At 39.1% G+C, this 15760-nt stretch overlaps 1 protein-coding gene across 3 annotated transcripts; it reads left to right on the plus strand.

Annotated features, from left to right (window-relative positions):
• Positions 1 to 266: 266 nt before the first annotated feature.
• Positions 267 to 10292, plus strand: SPIC (Spi-C transcription factor; the record flags this gene model as incomplete). Of its 3 annotated transcripts, XM_079303320.1 has the most annotated exons (6): positions 267 to 330; positions 1712 to 1738; positions 2374 to 2467; positions 4079 to 4191; positions 5100 to 5208; positions 8812 to 10292. In XM_079303320.1, 5 exons carry the CDS (start codon positions 1736 to 1738, stop codon positions 9237 to 9239), a joined length of 747 nt encoding a protein of 248 aa, XP_079159446.1. In that variant the 3' UTR covers positions 9240 to 10292. The 3 variants fall into 3 exon arrangements, with proteins under 3 accessions (XP_079159446.1, XP_079159447.1, XP_079159445.1); XM_079303321.1 differs by lacking the exon at positions 1712 to 1738 and having other exon boundaries at positions 271 to 330; XM_079303319.1 differs by lacking the exons at positions 267 to 330; positions 1712 to 1738 and having other exon boundaries at positions 2317 to 2467.
• Positions 10293 to 15760: the final 5468 nt, after the last annotated feature.

The raw sequence follows: 15760 nt of genomic DNA on the forward strand, positions 1-15760 counted from the left end.
CCTGCCATGATACCAGTGGCAGATTTGTTGGAAGGTGCCATAGATAAAAGGAATCTCTCCCAATGCTTAAACTTCCCATGTTTTGGACCATAGTTAAAACATTTAGTTTTATTTATATCAGTATAAATCACTCCCTTTTGTACAGAATGAAGGGACATGCTAGCTGTTTACTATACCTATACTCTCAGAAAAATCCCTAGGCAAAACACTTCCCTAAAATCAGCTATTTAATGCAACCCCTTTGCCAGCCCTTTGCTGTGGGAACTCAGTCTTTCTTTCATTTCCGAACCCAGACAGATTATTGTCTTGTGTGTGGAACTGAATTTCTAGGTAAGTGTCCAGGCTTTTTTTTAAGCTTACTTAAGGCATGCCTTTTTCTTCTTTGGTATGAATTCTTTGTTGTAAGTAGTATGTCCATTCAATACCTATACCTGCCTATACTTGTGCCATTTAGATTTTGTAAAGCATTGAGTTGAGTGTAGATGTTCTGTCAAGGCGTAAGTTTGGAGTCTGAGTTAGGAAAAATCATTGTAAGGAAAGTGAATTGCTTAAAATAAGGAAAATATGTGGGGATCTTAAAAAAACAGATTCCTGTCTTTAATTTCTATATCCCTATGCCCCAGGAATCTGTGGCCACCATTGCAGATAAAGGATTGACATTGCCCATTCTTGTTTTAGAACAGATTTGGATCAGATAATTCAATACTTATTGCACTGTATTCAGAGAGAAATAGCCCACTGATTTCAGTGAGGTCAATTTATGGAGTCACTAGGATTCCACCATATATGCCTGGTTGTCAAGATTTGAAAACACTTCTGCAAATTTTGATTGTACCCTGTAACATACTTACCTGAGTCAAAATTCCCAGTTTAGAACATTCACAATTTTTGTTGAATAAAATGCTTCCTCAGTAATATTTATGTATCCTGTCTCTCCTTTGTGTTTTGAAACCATGTACAATAATCAAGTATTTAATGAGTAAAATATTGGTATATTGATTATTATATTTACAGTTTTGAAATCATAACATAAATGACAATGGGGGAAAATTGCAAGGCAACAAAACCTCATTATGGTTTTCTTTAAGAAAGATAAATTAGAAAGGAGACACTAATGATATGTTTCTAAGTAATATTATTTATGTTAAACTGGCTGAAAATATGTGTATTTACACTGCTTACTAAACAATCAAATTTGCCTCTGGACCTCACAATTAGTCTGAGTGTTCATGTATGTTCATATACAGTCATATGCCAATCTATGTTAGAAAAAAATCTCAGCTTGCTTCAACTGGCTGTGAACCAAAGGGACTTAAATATTTGCATTTGATGTAAGTCAGTATTTTCTTGGGGAAATTAGAAGTTATGTTGACTAAGACTCGATGTCAACAATGACACATTTTCGCTTCATAATGTCTTTAAAAATGTATTTGTGATGATGTGGATAATAATCTAAAAGTCATAGTATTAATGAAACTGTAAACTTTTAAGAAAAAATAATTTCAATTTTAAAAATACATTGTAGGTATTTAATTTATTTTAAATATCAGCTTCTAATAATAAATCTATTTTATCTGTGTTATTAAAAATATTTTACTTCATAACTAGAAAATATACTGAGTTGCTTCATTTAGCTATTTTAATTTATGCTTAGAGAATTAGTATTTGTTTTGAAGCATACAATTTTTAAAATATCGGTTCTTTTAAACAGGATTCAAGTCTTGATATCTAAATAATGGTAAGTCTACAACACCTATATTCTCTTTCATTATTGAGTGTTTCAAATATGCTGCAGAAGACTCAGTCAAACTCAAATTTGAGGTATCTAGCTTTTTACAACAAGGCAAATTTATAATTTACAAATTTATAATAGTTTTGTGAAAATCCACACTTGGTTTCCTGTAGTGGCATAGTGTAGCATTTTCTCTGCATAACTGCTTCAGAAATTATGTGTAATTATTTTTGTCATGTCAATGTTATTGAATGATAATTCTGCCTCCATAAACAATGTTACACAAGAGGTAAAACCATCTCTGTATTACAGACTATAAAACTCTCCACCAGCAGTAACACCCTAAACAGTCACCTCATAAAAGAAGTTATGTAAACTTCTTTTGCAAATTAAGGAAATGAACCTTGAAACATTTGACAGAGTGAATTATGTTACCTGTGTGAATTGTCTCACTGACCTCAGAGGAATAAGAACCTTCTCATAATAGTAAAAGATTGTGGTGGTGCCTCAGTGCCTGACAAAGATCTATTCCAAGAGGATGTATTTTCTATACCATCACTGTATTTACTTACTGCTGATTGGCAATGTTGGAAGAACCAGCCTGGTCTTTTCTGGGTCCTGACACCAAAATGTTCTTGCAGAGCTTTCCTGACCATGACATGCTGGGCCAGGCTTTTGAAGATGCACTAGAAGTGCTGCAGCAGCACTCTGACAGAGAAATGCAGTGTCCACCAGGTAACAAACACCCTTATTCTATTTATTTCCCAACTCCTGTTTTTAGAGGAAAGCACCTCTTGAAACACAGGTGGGAGAATAATTTCCCAGAAGTAGATTAATGGGATATTTTGGGAGAATGAAAAGGAAGAAAATTATTTTGAAGGTTTTCATCCCTCCAGTAGTAGTGCCCAGTGTGGTGAGCATCTTCCAGTACACAGCACAGGGAAACTGTTGGACTGGCCCTGTTTACTCTTCCCCCAGAACCAGCCAATGTGCATTGAGCTCACTTTTGCTATAATCAGAGGATATATGACTGCTGTGCAACAGCCTTTTCCAATTTTAATATTTTAACTTCAAAATGACCTTCTGCTATGCCATGAATCCCAATGCAAAAGAAGGAAAAAAAAGCAAGTGAAATTGATCTCCTCATTTAATTTTTTTTTGTGCACTAATATATGAATCTTAAATACTTTTATGCAGGATTAATCATTTGAGTCTGGATAAACAAAAGAGATTTTTTTTTTCTTGGCCTCAAGAGTTGTATACCTTACAAAATCTAAAATGCAAGAAAGCTGCAAATTATTCCAGTTCTGGCAAGGTTTTGGTAATTAAATTACTATAAAATTTAAAATTTGTGTTTGGTGTTTTTACACTGTAAGCAGAAAAGCAAAAAAAAAGAAAATAGGAGGATACTTTACAAAACCTATAAGCCCAGAACAAAATACCTTCTGTCTTTTATGTGAAATGCCTTTCATATGAGAAAGTTTATTTACATATTATCTATTATAAAAGGCAATGTAAATAAGACCAGTAGGGCTGTATCTTCAGCTGTTGTTACCAAATTTTTGGTTTCACTGCACTGGTAATTTACACATGCTGGAGGACTTGCTGTATATAATTACTAGCAATCTTCTTCCTTACATAAGTTGTTAGGGCTGGTGGAGTTATCAAACCTTTGCAATGCAGTGTTTAGTCTGTCCCCAGCTGCATCCACATCTCCACTTGCAATAGATGTACCCATACCCTCCAATATCTTCTTCTGACCACCTGCAGTGGGTAGTTTTTTGAAATGTCTTTAGTCTGGTGTTCTCTGCTTCTTTTAAGCATCAAAGTTCTTGGGTTTCTTCTGTGTCATTCTTTCAGGCACTGCAGATGTTCTGATGCTCCCCTAATTCATTCAGCATTGGAGACTCTGACTTGCATTGTACCACTGGCCTGCAGAACTGCCTGAGAGTCCCTTTTCCTTTCTAGGTGTATTATTGGAATCTTTATTTATCCAATTCACTATGTCCACTGGTCTGTAGGGCCCTCTGTTATCCAGTAACCAAACAATTTCATGATGGCATGAAATATATGACATTTTATCTTTAAAAAATTGCTTTTCATTGTGAAGACTAACAAAACCAGCCCTAGGGTGTGATCAGCAGCATCAGCACAGGTTTTGCTGGATAACCTGCTGAGATGAAACATCTTGGCTTAGGACACTTCATTATCTAGAAGGCAGGCACAGGATAAATGCTTTTTGACAGGCCCAGCACCATGTTAAATTATTTGCTGTCGTGGTTTCCTTTTTTCCTTCTTCTCTCTTTTTTACTCACTTGGTTTTTGCTCCCTCCTCCCAATTGCCAGGTTATAAAAACTGCCTGTCTGTTATCAACCATCACCACCACCTCAGAGCAAGTCCCAGTTACTGTGCAGCACCATCTGTGGAGGAGCAAGGGTATAGCTGGAGAAACATGATTGTGAGTGAACTCATTTCTAATAATATTCAGACATAACTGGAAAACTGATTGCTCATTTGGGATTTCTGATACTAATCATTATGCTAACAGTAACAGAAATTTGGTCTGGCCAGGCATGATTCAGATGAAACTGCTTTGGGAAATATTTGCAAAATGTGATTAATAATATCTTTTTAGGAGTCAGCAGTTTGCTTCTGATGCTCTTCTTTGGTTCATCACATAACATGACAACTAACAAGCAAACGTACTAGGGAATTGGTTATAGGAAAAAAGGCTTCTTTGTATTATCTGGGAACAGGCAGAGAACTACTTCCAGTTCTGATGTAGCTTCTGCCACTGTGAAAAAGAACCATGAATTTCATTTTCCCAACAGCAGTTTATTCTAAAGTTCAGGAAAGACCAGCATTATCTGAGCACAGCCTCAGCCATTAGAGTCCATATGCATGCTTAGAAGTCCTGGGAGCATGGTCTCCAGAGTGATGGAAAATGAATATTGCAGAGGAGATAATTTCAGGGAAACAGATTCCATAAGAGCCAGTTTTCAACCAGCAGATGTTAACAACACAGCACGGGAACTACAGAGTCTGTAGGGGCTACTGTCCAGGTGGCCCTTGTCTTTTCCTAACTCTGAAAGCTGCTCCTGCTCTGGTCCCAGCAGAAGGGTTGAAGGTCCAGAGTGAGGCAGTTATGCTGTTTTTCCTCTCAGCTTCTCCTCTGGTGGGCAAACATGAATTAGTGCTGCTTGTTACTGGTACACCACATTGAGTGCCTCCATGGTTGAGAAAAGTCAAGGGGTGAGGTGATGACAAGTTGCATTTTGAAGACTTCAGGCAATTAATTACCACAAGTTTCTTTTTATTCAGGGAATGTACTCTATTAGTAACCTTCCATTGTCTTAATTCCTGAAGAACAGTGCAGCGGATTTTTATGCAGATGAGACTGTCTACCATACACTGCAGAATGCTCCAGAAAGTCAAGTGATGCATGCTGCTGCTGGCCAGCCAAAAGCAGGGAAAGGTCTGTAGAAAGATCATGTCTTGATGTGTAATTTATGTTACTTTAAAAAACCTCTTGGCAAATCATGCTTTCTCCTTTTCCTATTTTTTTTAACGTTCAACAGGAAAAACAGTGAACATTTACTAGTGGCTAGAACACAACTGCTAGTGTTCAAATTCCATCTTCAAAATCTTATAAGGTGTGATAAATCTACTATGGAATTATTCCATCCTTGTTTAGTACATGGAAAACCAAACCAGAGATATGTTTCACTTCAAATCATTAAGAATAAAGTCTGATGCAGAGAAGTAAATTTAGCTATCAATGACATATTTATCCACGTACACAACTTATTTTATGTGGTCCAACAAGTAGTGATTTTCTTGAAGGTTTATTGCATACATGAATATTTTTGCACACTTGATTTTATTACTTTCTTAGTTTACTTTTCAAATCACCTTTCAGCTTTTGTCACTTCCAGTGTGCATATTTATGGTTATTTTTCTGCTTCTTCTGGTTCACTTTACTTGAATTGATACCTATTTTACAAATAATTGGTTGTGTGACATTGTCATTTGCAGTACTTCATTTTTTTATTGTATTCATTATTTGTGTATTTGGCAGGGAGGGACTCAGCACCCTTTCTGAGTGCTGGATGAGATTTTCATAGCTTCAGCTCTGAGCTGTTGTACCTACTGTTGACCATGAAGCCTTTTTAAATAGCTTCCTGATTTAGCTGCTGTTTTGAAATCCCCTTTTCTCAGCTTTAACCACATGGTGTCAGTTTTTGGTGCTGTCTCTGCCCATTGATGTTGAGCACTGTGGTTTCTGTTGCTTAGTAGCTGCTACTACTATTACTGTTACTACTACTACTACTACTACTACTACTACTACTACTACTACTACTACTACTACTGCTGCTGCTACTATTGCTACCACAGACTTTTTGGAATGGTGGGAAGAGTAACCTCTCTCAGTTTTCTACTTCAGATATCTGAAATTCACCACTGCAAATGAAAACTTTTCAAACCCAGAAATGTTGCTTTTCCAAATCTTATCCAGTGTTGCACTGGGGAATTTTACATGTCAGTATCTGATTTGACCTTCAGTTTTTACTGCTCTGTTAAACTTCATTTCCTGTTTCCTATTTCTTTTACACTGTCATCTTTTTTTTTTTTTTTTTTTTTTTTTTTCTTCCAGAAGACAATCTGCACTTAGTTGCAGAGTGACTAACTATTTTTATGGGATTATTTTGTGTCCTCTTACAGATTTCTTTGTGCCCATGGTGATATTCCTGCCAGAAACTGATTTGGGGAACTGTTTCCACTATACTGAATGAATTTAATCCTCCTAGTTTCTTTTTGAGACATAAGAGGTTTTCAGTACTAGCAAGTAGTGTGGCTTTTTAGGAATAGATCTGCAGATTAAACCATCAGCACTGAGGGCCCAAATCTGTGTTTAAAGTGTTTAACAAAATTTTATTTAGGACAATCTTTAGGCTGGTCACAAGTTCTGAAGGGTACACTGACTTAGATATGTTTTTGGAAAGAATATTTTGAGATGGGTTTCCTCTGAAGAGTCCAGTTAATTCATGACAAAACCATTCCATGATCTGAACTAATGCTCAGTGGAGTGGAGACAGTCAAGAGAGGTTCTTCAGTATTGACTTAGGTGCATTTTCCCCGAGACAATTAGGTGGCTTCAGGACAATTCAGCACTGAAATCTAATGCAGATGCTTTGAATCACCTTCTGGAGGAACCTGCTTGTCTCCAATCACCACATAAGAAACCTGCAGGCACTTACCTGCTGGCTTAGACTGAAAATGAACATCACTGGCTTATACAATGAGATACAGTACTTTTAAACTGACCCCATCTCAAACTAGTGTGTAGCACTTTGGGGATAAGAGCTGGGCTCTGGAAACACTGCTGCATAAACACATAAGAGCAACAGAGACATCAGCCAAAGGTCATGTGTCTAGAAATAAAAGCTTGGGCAGAAATGGGCTGAGCTAAGAGGCCAAACAGCACTGGATCAGGTGCTGCTGCAGACATGGCTACACTATCCTTTTCCAGCAGAAATTTAGCCCACAGTAGTCAGTGGATTTTCCCCTGGTCTTGTTTGTTCTACCATCAGTTCATTTGATAATTTAAGTTGGAGGGGACCTAAGGAGCTCACCTACTAAGAAGTCTTCTCTGTGGCAAGGCAGTGTCTTCCAAGTGTTTCCTTTTAAACTTCTTAGTAATCTGTATGTATTTCAAATAGAATCTGTACTTCCAGTCACAGGCCAATTTTTATTTAGACAATGAAACTTTTATTAATTTTTTGGAAAGTACCTCTGATTTCAGGCTCTTCTTCTTCCCAGTCCGACTGCTAACTTCTCTCCTCTTTCCTTATCATCAGATACAGAGTTACTGTCATCCCTGACAGATGTCTTGGCTTGACCTCAGTGTTCCTTAGCAACTGTCACTTTTCCCCTGTTCCCAGTTTAAAATAGTCACACAAGATATAACTTTATGAACTTTAGGTGCAGCTGCTTATTTCCACTTTGGTTAAAGTGGAAGATGTTCTTCTGCATAGATTTTCTCTTCTGCAAAATGTTCCTCTTTGTCTGACAATCTTAAATTCTTCCTCCTTACAGCAGTTTCTTGATCACCCTTGGCTTTGGGAAGGGAACTAGAAACACTTCATAGAGGAAAATCCACAAAATCTAAGTGAAACTAAATAAGCTCACTAGGAAACTGAAGTTTGAGAACTGAGCCTGTGGAGAGAAGCACTTAATTAAGTGGCAAATATTTCAGTACCAAGCTTGCTTTATTCTGCAAGGGAATGCAAACTGGCACTTCTGCAGCTTTTTACAATATCACAGGGTACCAAAAGATCTAGCTCTTTCTGGACTACACGAGGTTTCTGGCTAAAATTAACCAGTTTTTCCTACTCACCCATTTACCCTTTCTTATATCAGAGACTACCTTGCATCCCCAAAACATTCCTGAAACAAACCTGACAAAACTGAGCCATGTCAAAATCCCTGAGTTTTGAAAAAACAGGGAAAACATTTATTCAAAAACATTCAGATTGGCTCTCCAGAACCTCTTCCCTGCCCTGTCTGAGGATGTAATTTCCTACTGTGAGTTCCCTGAGTGTGCATCTGCACAGCATGTGCCTGAAGACAGATGCTTCTGAGACCTACCACACAGTGAAGTCACCAGATATTTGTCATGATCCCCACATAACCTGCTCTTGAAAGTCTAATGACCAAATCCCTTTCTGTCACCACAGATCTGTACACCCTTCAGAACTAGAGAATGGTGCTGATAATGTCAAGGTTGTGGATTTAAACCCTGTATGAGCTATTCACTTAAGAGTAGGACTTGATGATCCCCTGGGTCCCCTGGGTCCCTTCCCACTCAGACTATCCTGTGTTGCTCACATCTCTGTGATCCCATTTGCTATTGCTGGTCTTCCACTGAACAGTTTATACTGATCTTTTAATTTGGGACAGCATACTAGGTCTAGCTGTGCTTTTGCCTTTAAGACCCTTTCCAGGAAAAAGACAACTGCTCATCTTTTAAAACAAGCATGAATTCTGTTCTGACCTTTTGTGATCTATTTCTTTATAGGTAGAAAAAAGCTTCGACTATTCGAATACCTCCATGAGTCTCTGTATGATCCAGCTATGGCAAACTGCATCCAATGGGTGGATAAGCCAAATGGTGTCTTCCAATTTGTCTCCAAAAACAAGGAGAAACTTGCAGAACTGTGGGGAGAAAGAAAGGGAAACCGCAAGATCATGACTTATCAGAAAATGGCCAGAGCACTGAGGAATTATGGAAGAACAGGTGAAATCATTAAGATCCGTAGGAAGCTGACATACCAGTTCAGTGCTGTTGTTTTAAAGAGACTTGCTCCATCTTATTTCTTGGGAAAAGAAACCATTTATCATCCCTACATTCAGTCTAATCAGGAATATCAGGGTGCAGATGACTGGACCAGTTACAATAATTACATGTACAACAATGGTTATGCATTACAGCATGCTAACAGCTAGGCTTACCTATCACATAAACAGGCCTTTGTTATCCAGCAATACTTTCCAGCACAGAAACTCTTCTCTCTACATAGCTTTTCCTTTAAGATATCATACAAACACATGAAGAGGAAGGTTTAAAAAAATATATTGGCCTAGTTTTGTTCCTTTTGATATTAATGGCAAATAGTCATTGTCTATTGAAGAAATCCAGCAGCTACAGAAAATATTCTACTTTCAATGATTCTAATCAAAGGAATTACTGTAGTTTCAAGCTGGTATATTCAAGAATAGAACCAAGGTCTTTTTGTGTGTTGGTGGACATCAAAAATCCCATTGTGACAATGCACACTGGAAGTTTTATGCATATCTCCAATCAGAATTTATGTGATGTTGTACCATGGTTGATGCATCCCTGAATTAGAAAGGGAAGAGATTTTCCAACTGTGTGAAGCTGCTGTCTGCTTTTTTTACCAATTTCTTTATAAAATGAGATTTTCTGAGTGAATGCCAGGCTGAATGATAGAGCCCACATAAGGGTGCACCTGTTGACCAAACTGTTAATCCTTAACCTCTTAAATTAACATATCTTAGCACAGATCCTGACATGTGGTATTAGGATTGCCAGGTGCACATTTTGCTGTTGACAGTGAAATCTTTGGACCATGAGAGAATTAGTAAAGGATTGTGCTTTTGATTAACTTTTCATTAAGTTTTGTACAGTCCTTCCCCCACTAATATGAGGAGCACCACTTTTATCCAGCAGTTCTGTACTGACCTAAAAACATAGCTTTGCCATTTATTTTAGGAATTATAACTTAATAAATAAAATTTCACTTCTTCAGCTCTTTTTCTAAATGGGAATGTAGCTGAAAGTCTTAGTAATTTTATACTGTCTTCCTGGGGAAGAACTAAATTTAGGCAAAAAGAGAGTAGAGGCTTCTTATGTCCGGATAATACCTATAAATCTACTTTTTCTCATACTTCTGTTATCTGATTAACTTGCATCTTCATGTGAGTTGTCTTTTGTGCTGAAATATTTCCATTCAATCGTGTTCAGTTCCAAGTTCTGCATTTTGCACTGTGTAGGCCTGGATATTAATAAAGACAAAAATAATTTCTGTGCAGAGGTATAAATGGTGGCCTGATGTGTTTGATGAAACTCATTGACTTTGGTTGTTGCCCCTTGCTCTCTCACCCCTGTTTACTTGTACAGGGATGTGATTTTATGCAGTAGATACAATGCAATGCATTCTGCTCAAGCAAAATTCAAGGTTTAGGGTTGGTATTTCATTAAGATGGAAGATGTCTGCTCTTAGTAAAATGGAGCACATTAAATAGCACTAAGAAGAGACCCAGATTTCAAGTCAGGGTGTTTGGACCTGTGTGGAGCGAGCTCTGCTCTCTGCACTGGGCAGCGGCCCCGGACCCACGAGGTGGCACCAGTGGACAGCTTTTCTCACCGAGGCTGTGGCACTTGCAGGCTGCCAGGACATTCGTTCCCCAGATGTCCCTGTAGGTCTCTTTCCCTCCACACCATGTCTAGTTTTTTCACCCTCCTGCACAGCACTGCTGCAGCTGCAGCAGGAGCAGCACTGTGCCTTTGGAAATCACCACCAGTTCCAGCTGTGGCAGATACAGAAAGTGTCGTGACACCGTGGGGACACCAGACCCACAAACTAAAGCAGGTATGTTATGCCAGCAGATCACAGCCCTGTGCTGACTACCCTGACAGTGGTCAGTTTTATATCTGAAGCTCAGTGTCGTCTCCAAAATAAATCTGGCTCAGCTGATATGGCTGAGAGATGCACGAGGAAGAAATAAAACTGATCTTTCTGATTTAGACTTCAGGAGTCCTGCAAGCAGAAATTACACCAAGAGCCTTACAGACTCTGTGAAGGGGCAGAACTAGAGCACTTCAGCAACATATTTTATCTACCCCACCTTGCCTGGCCTGTGCAGTGCTTACATGTGTGTGTGCTGTTCAGTAGAAAAAAAGCAGGCGAGATTTTTAGCTTCCAGATGAAAAATTATTTGATTTCATTTAGTTTGGCTTGAATTTGACTCCAATGAAAGTTTCTCACTTTGGTAGAACTTTGAGCACCCATCAAGTACCTGCCTCCACCTTGTGAGACAGCAGATGTGCATTCTGGTGGCAGATGGGTCAGACTGCCCTGCCATCCCACATGCAGATGGAGGCTGTCTCATGGAGAACACTGGGCTACCAATCCACACCACTTACAAGCTGAGATCTTCCATCACATCACATCACATCACATCACATCACATCACGGACCAGCATGTGTGGATTTACCATTACTGCATTGCTCAGTGAGTGAAAAAAGAATGCAAAATGCTACAAACAGCAGCTAGCTTTTTTTTCCCCAAGAGCCTGCTCCAGCTGGAGCATCCTGAGTGCCACATGTAAACAAAACTATTATTCTTCTTTTTCCTTTGTTTTTAATTCTTTTTTTGCTTAGTTAATGAGAGCTGCCCCTTCATTCTTGGTAACATCTAAACAACCATAGATTAATTGCCCAACAGATGACAGACTGCAAATACTCACTGGTGTATCAAGGTAACACTGAAGCTCAAGCTGGATGTTCAGGCTGTTTTCTAGTTATGTTCCATTAATGGAAATTTTCTTAGCTTCCAAATTTTCTTTTATGGAGAAGGTCAAGGCAAAAGCCCAAAAGTAGTCTCTAACTGCAGGAGCAGATTCCTACATCCATGACTAAGCTGAGGGCAATGAGATTGCATGTGCCTGTTGATGTCTGCATGAACAGATGTCATCGAGAAACTCGAGAGAGTCTGGGATCAGAAACAAAATTTGCATTTTTAGATTGCATTAGATTGCATTTTAGATTTTTATTTTGACAATGAACTTCAGTTTTCCTTTCATTCTGCATATCAGACTGAAATATTTCCTGCACTATTCCATTAAACATTGTGATTAAGGTCTCACATATATTACAGACAACCTGGCAAACTGCACAGCGATTGCACTGTGTAGAAAAGTCCCTTGATGATAGTGACAGCAGAGGGCGTTTTCCAAGAGGCATAGTTTTCCTGGGTTTCTTAGGTCCAGCAGAGTTCCCTGTGAGTTACCAGCAGGTCTCCTGCAAGTGACACTTCCCAGGTACTTCACTTCCACCTGTGTGAGGACCTCTGCTGAAATCTACCACTGTTTTAGTTCTTATTTCACCCAGCTTTTAGCTGTCTTACCTGCTGACTTGCTGTGAATTTCTTGTGGCATAATTTGGACCAAAAACTGGCAGCAATACCTGAGAACTTATCCTTGGTTTATAAATGTGCATCAACCAGCTGCACAGTGCCTATCTCACAATATTGTCCTGTCTTTTCACTTTCACCTTCACTGATAGATTTCAAAGGGCTCTGTAAAATTCCCAGTATCCCCAAGGTATCTGCAGGTGGAGCAGGGCGTGCATGAGGCACAGTCAGATGTGCACAGATCAATAGCAGGTGAGGAGAATTCCAGCATCCAGAGCCTGTCCTGCAGCCAGCAGTCAGGCCTGCCATGTGCTGATCCAGTTTCCTGCTATTTCCAAGGCATCAGAAGAAATAAGTAAAATAACAGAATCCAATCCATGCATTGAAAGTGCCCAAAAGAGAAGCCACTGCTGCCCCACTGGAGGCAGCACAGGCTTTTTGTGTAACTCAACAGCTCATAATGAGATTTGAAATGTGGGATCACAGCATTGTGGAATTGCTGGAAAAGAACTTCTAGATCATCAAGTCCAACCCAGCACTCCCACATCCACTACAAAATCTTGTCCCTAAGCACCACATCCAAACATCTTTTAAATACCTCCAGAGACGGTGGCTCAACCACTTCCCTGGGCAGCTTAGTCCAGTGCTTGGCAACCCTGTCAGTGAAAAATATTTCCTAATATCCCATCTAAACACTCTCTGGGACAACTTGAGATCATTTCTTGTTGTCTTATGGACACTGTTTTGCCTGAGCAGAGCATTTCTTTTGCTTTTTTCTAGTGAAGGAAGTTATATCTAATTATGACAATTGGGAACTTCAGGCCAGGCCCTTTTGATGCTGGGCATGCATTTTAAAATACCACTCTCTCAAGGGAACCCAGCACCTAAGAGGCACCAGCCACCTTGTTAGGAAGTCACACATTGAACAGTCAGTGTTGATACAATGGATTATAAGGTGAATTACAGTGCAACCAGGCTGTATTAGCAAGATGCCATCAAACTGCACGCAGAGTGTAAACTGATGGACGGAAAAGTAAATTCCTTATTTGACATTCCAGAAACACATAACCTGAGCCAAGAGTTCAAGAACCACAATGAAATAAAAAAGACAGACAGCTGTTTGTTTGTCAGAATATCTTTGTGTAGAATTAGAGGCTTTAATTACATATGGGGAATATTAATAACAGTTCAAAGTGGAATGTAGCTAATCATTACAGCAGGATCTCCAAGCAGAGTGGTGGTGAAGCCATACAAGATTTTCTTTCAGAGAAAATGAAAACTCAGCAAATCTATTTAGAGCAATAGCAGTGTGTAGCAGTCCAAGATCTAGGTTGACTTTTCTACCTCATTAGAGCAGAAAAATTCAATCACAATTCGAAGAAACAATACTGTACAGATTTGGCTAACCTCTCTAGTCATCCTGAGATCCAGAAAACTCCTGTGTTTGTGAGATTGCTTAAAAAAATAAGAAATAATAGCAACAACAACAACAACAATTATTATTATTATTGTAGAATTAGGTGGTTTGCCTTCTAGTTTTTTAAGCTTTTAAATTTTATGTTTCCAGTCTGTACCCAGCAATGTTGAGGCTAACACTCTTCAAAAAGCGACCGACAGCTGGCAGAGCTGAGATTGTTAGAAAAGCAGTGCATTTGAAGAGATGCAGAATAGTGAGGAGAATTCCATCTTCTGTACAAGCATCAATATGCTTCAGAATGAGGCAAAATCATCCACTACAAGTCATTATTGACTCACAGACAGGAATGAAGGAATTGCTTCTTCAGGATTTTGTTTGGCATATGGGAAGCATTTAATTCCCTCTCTGATGTCTCTGCAAAATAAAAAGTCAGCTCTTACATAGCTCTGGTCTACAGAGCTGAAATATTTGCCAAACTTTAAATCTAAACCCATGTTGTTACATCAGTATTTTTCTCCTTGTGTGAGTTCTTATTCCTTGTGGGTCTCTGAGAAATCCACATTTCTCTGGAATAAGCATTGCACAAGTATATTGCCAGTGGTCAAAGTGGCAGGAATTCTTTATCTGCACTAAGCAAAATAATGTTTTAATGAAACAGCTCTGCAGGATTTGGACAGTCTCAGGCTGCAAATAACTGGAAACATGTGTCTTTGTGATTTCTGTATTGGTTTCTCTCAGATCCAGCATGCTTTAATTTCCAGTGTGTATCTGTCAGTTTGATTTCTTGTCGTATTTTGGAGTGCCTGGGTGCTGTAATTCAGCCCTTGGCCTGCCCTCTGACATGGTGAGGACAGCAGCACACAATCAATGGCAGACTTGCTCCTATTAATCTTGTTCAGTAAGGGCCTGATTCTCCTTCTGCAAAGGGCAAGAGGACAGCTCACACCATCTTCACAGTGGGCAGGAGAGTGTCCCAAGCACTAATGGCTTCAGCAGCAGGTGTTTCAGGGTACCCACATTAATCTTCTCCTTCGCTGAGATTTAGACTTTTGCCACCCTCTACTTGGCTGAAGTCAAATTTCCATGAAACCTGACCCTCCAGCATAAGGTGTGAAAGGTGTTGCCACCTGCCATAAATCTCTCAATTCATTTTAATTGCAAGAAAAAATAACCACCAGTCCTCTTTAAAAAAAATTTAAAAGTGCTTAAAATTACCTTAAGCTCTTATAATAATGGCCTTTTAATGAGACTGGAAGGAAGAAGAACTAATCTACCATGAGGAAGGTGAATTTCTTACTTTCCAGTGGCAAAGCCCTGCCACTCATGTTTTTTATGCTTCCACATACAGCTGTTGGGTTTGGGTTAGAGAAATGGCTCATCAGCCTGAGACTTGGGCCAGAACCTTTTGGAGGCAGAGGAGCTCTCATCTGAGAGTCACAGCCTGCCAAGGCCATGAATGCCTGCACTGGGACTGGACAAGAATATGTGTCTTCATCCCACTGTGCCATAGTTAATTTTTCAAGAGCAGCTGTTAAAAGATATTCAGAGGCCTGGAATGCAGCAGTACTTCCTGGGAAAGTAGATTAAGCTTCAGTCCTACAGGGATTTCCATCTCTAAGTCTTAATTTTGTATGGTGGAAAACTCATCTAAGTTCATCTAGGCTTAGGCTTCTACAGAGGAGACCCACTGGCTAAATGCAGTCCAGCTGGTCAGGAGCTCAAGAAATACACAATTGCATGACCAAAATTTATTTCATGTGGATTTTCAGGCAGTTGGGGCATACATATGTGCCTAACTCGAGCACACGAAGTGAAATGTTTAAAGTTTTTATGCATTTGCATTATTTATGTTGATTAAGACAGTACATATGCATGCACATCAAAGTTTATGTGT

This window comes from Erithacus rubecula, assembly GCF_903797595.1.
Source record: "Erithacus rubecula genome assembly, chromosome: 4".
Lineage (NCBI taxonomy): Eukaryota > Metazoa > Chordata > Aves > Passeriformes > Muscicapidae > Erithacus > Erithacus rubecula.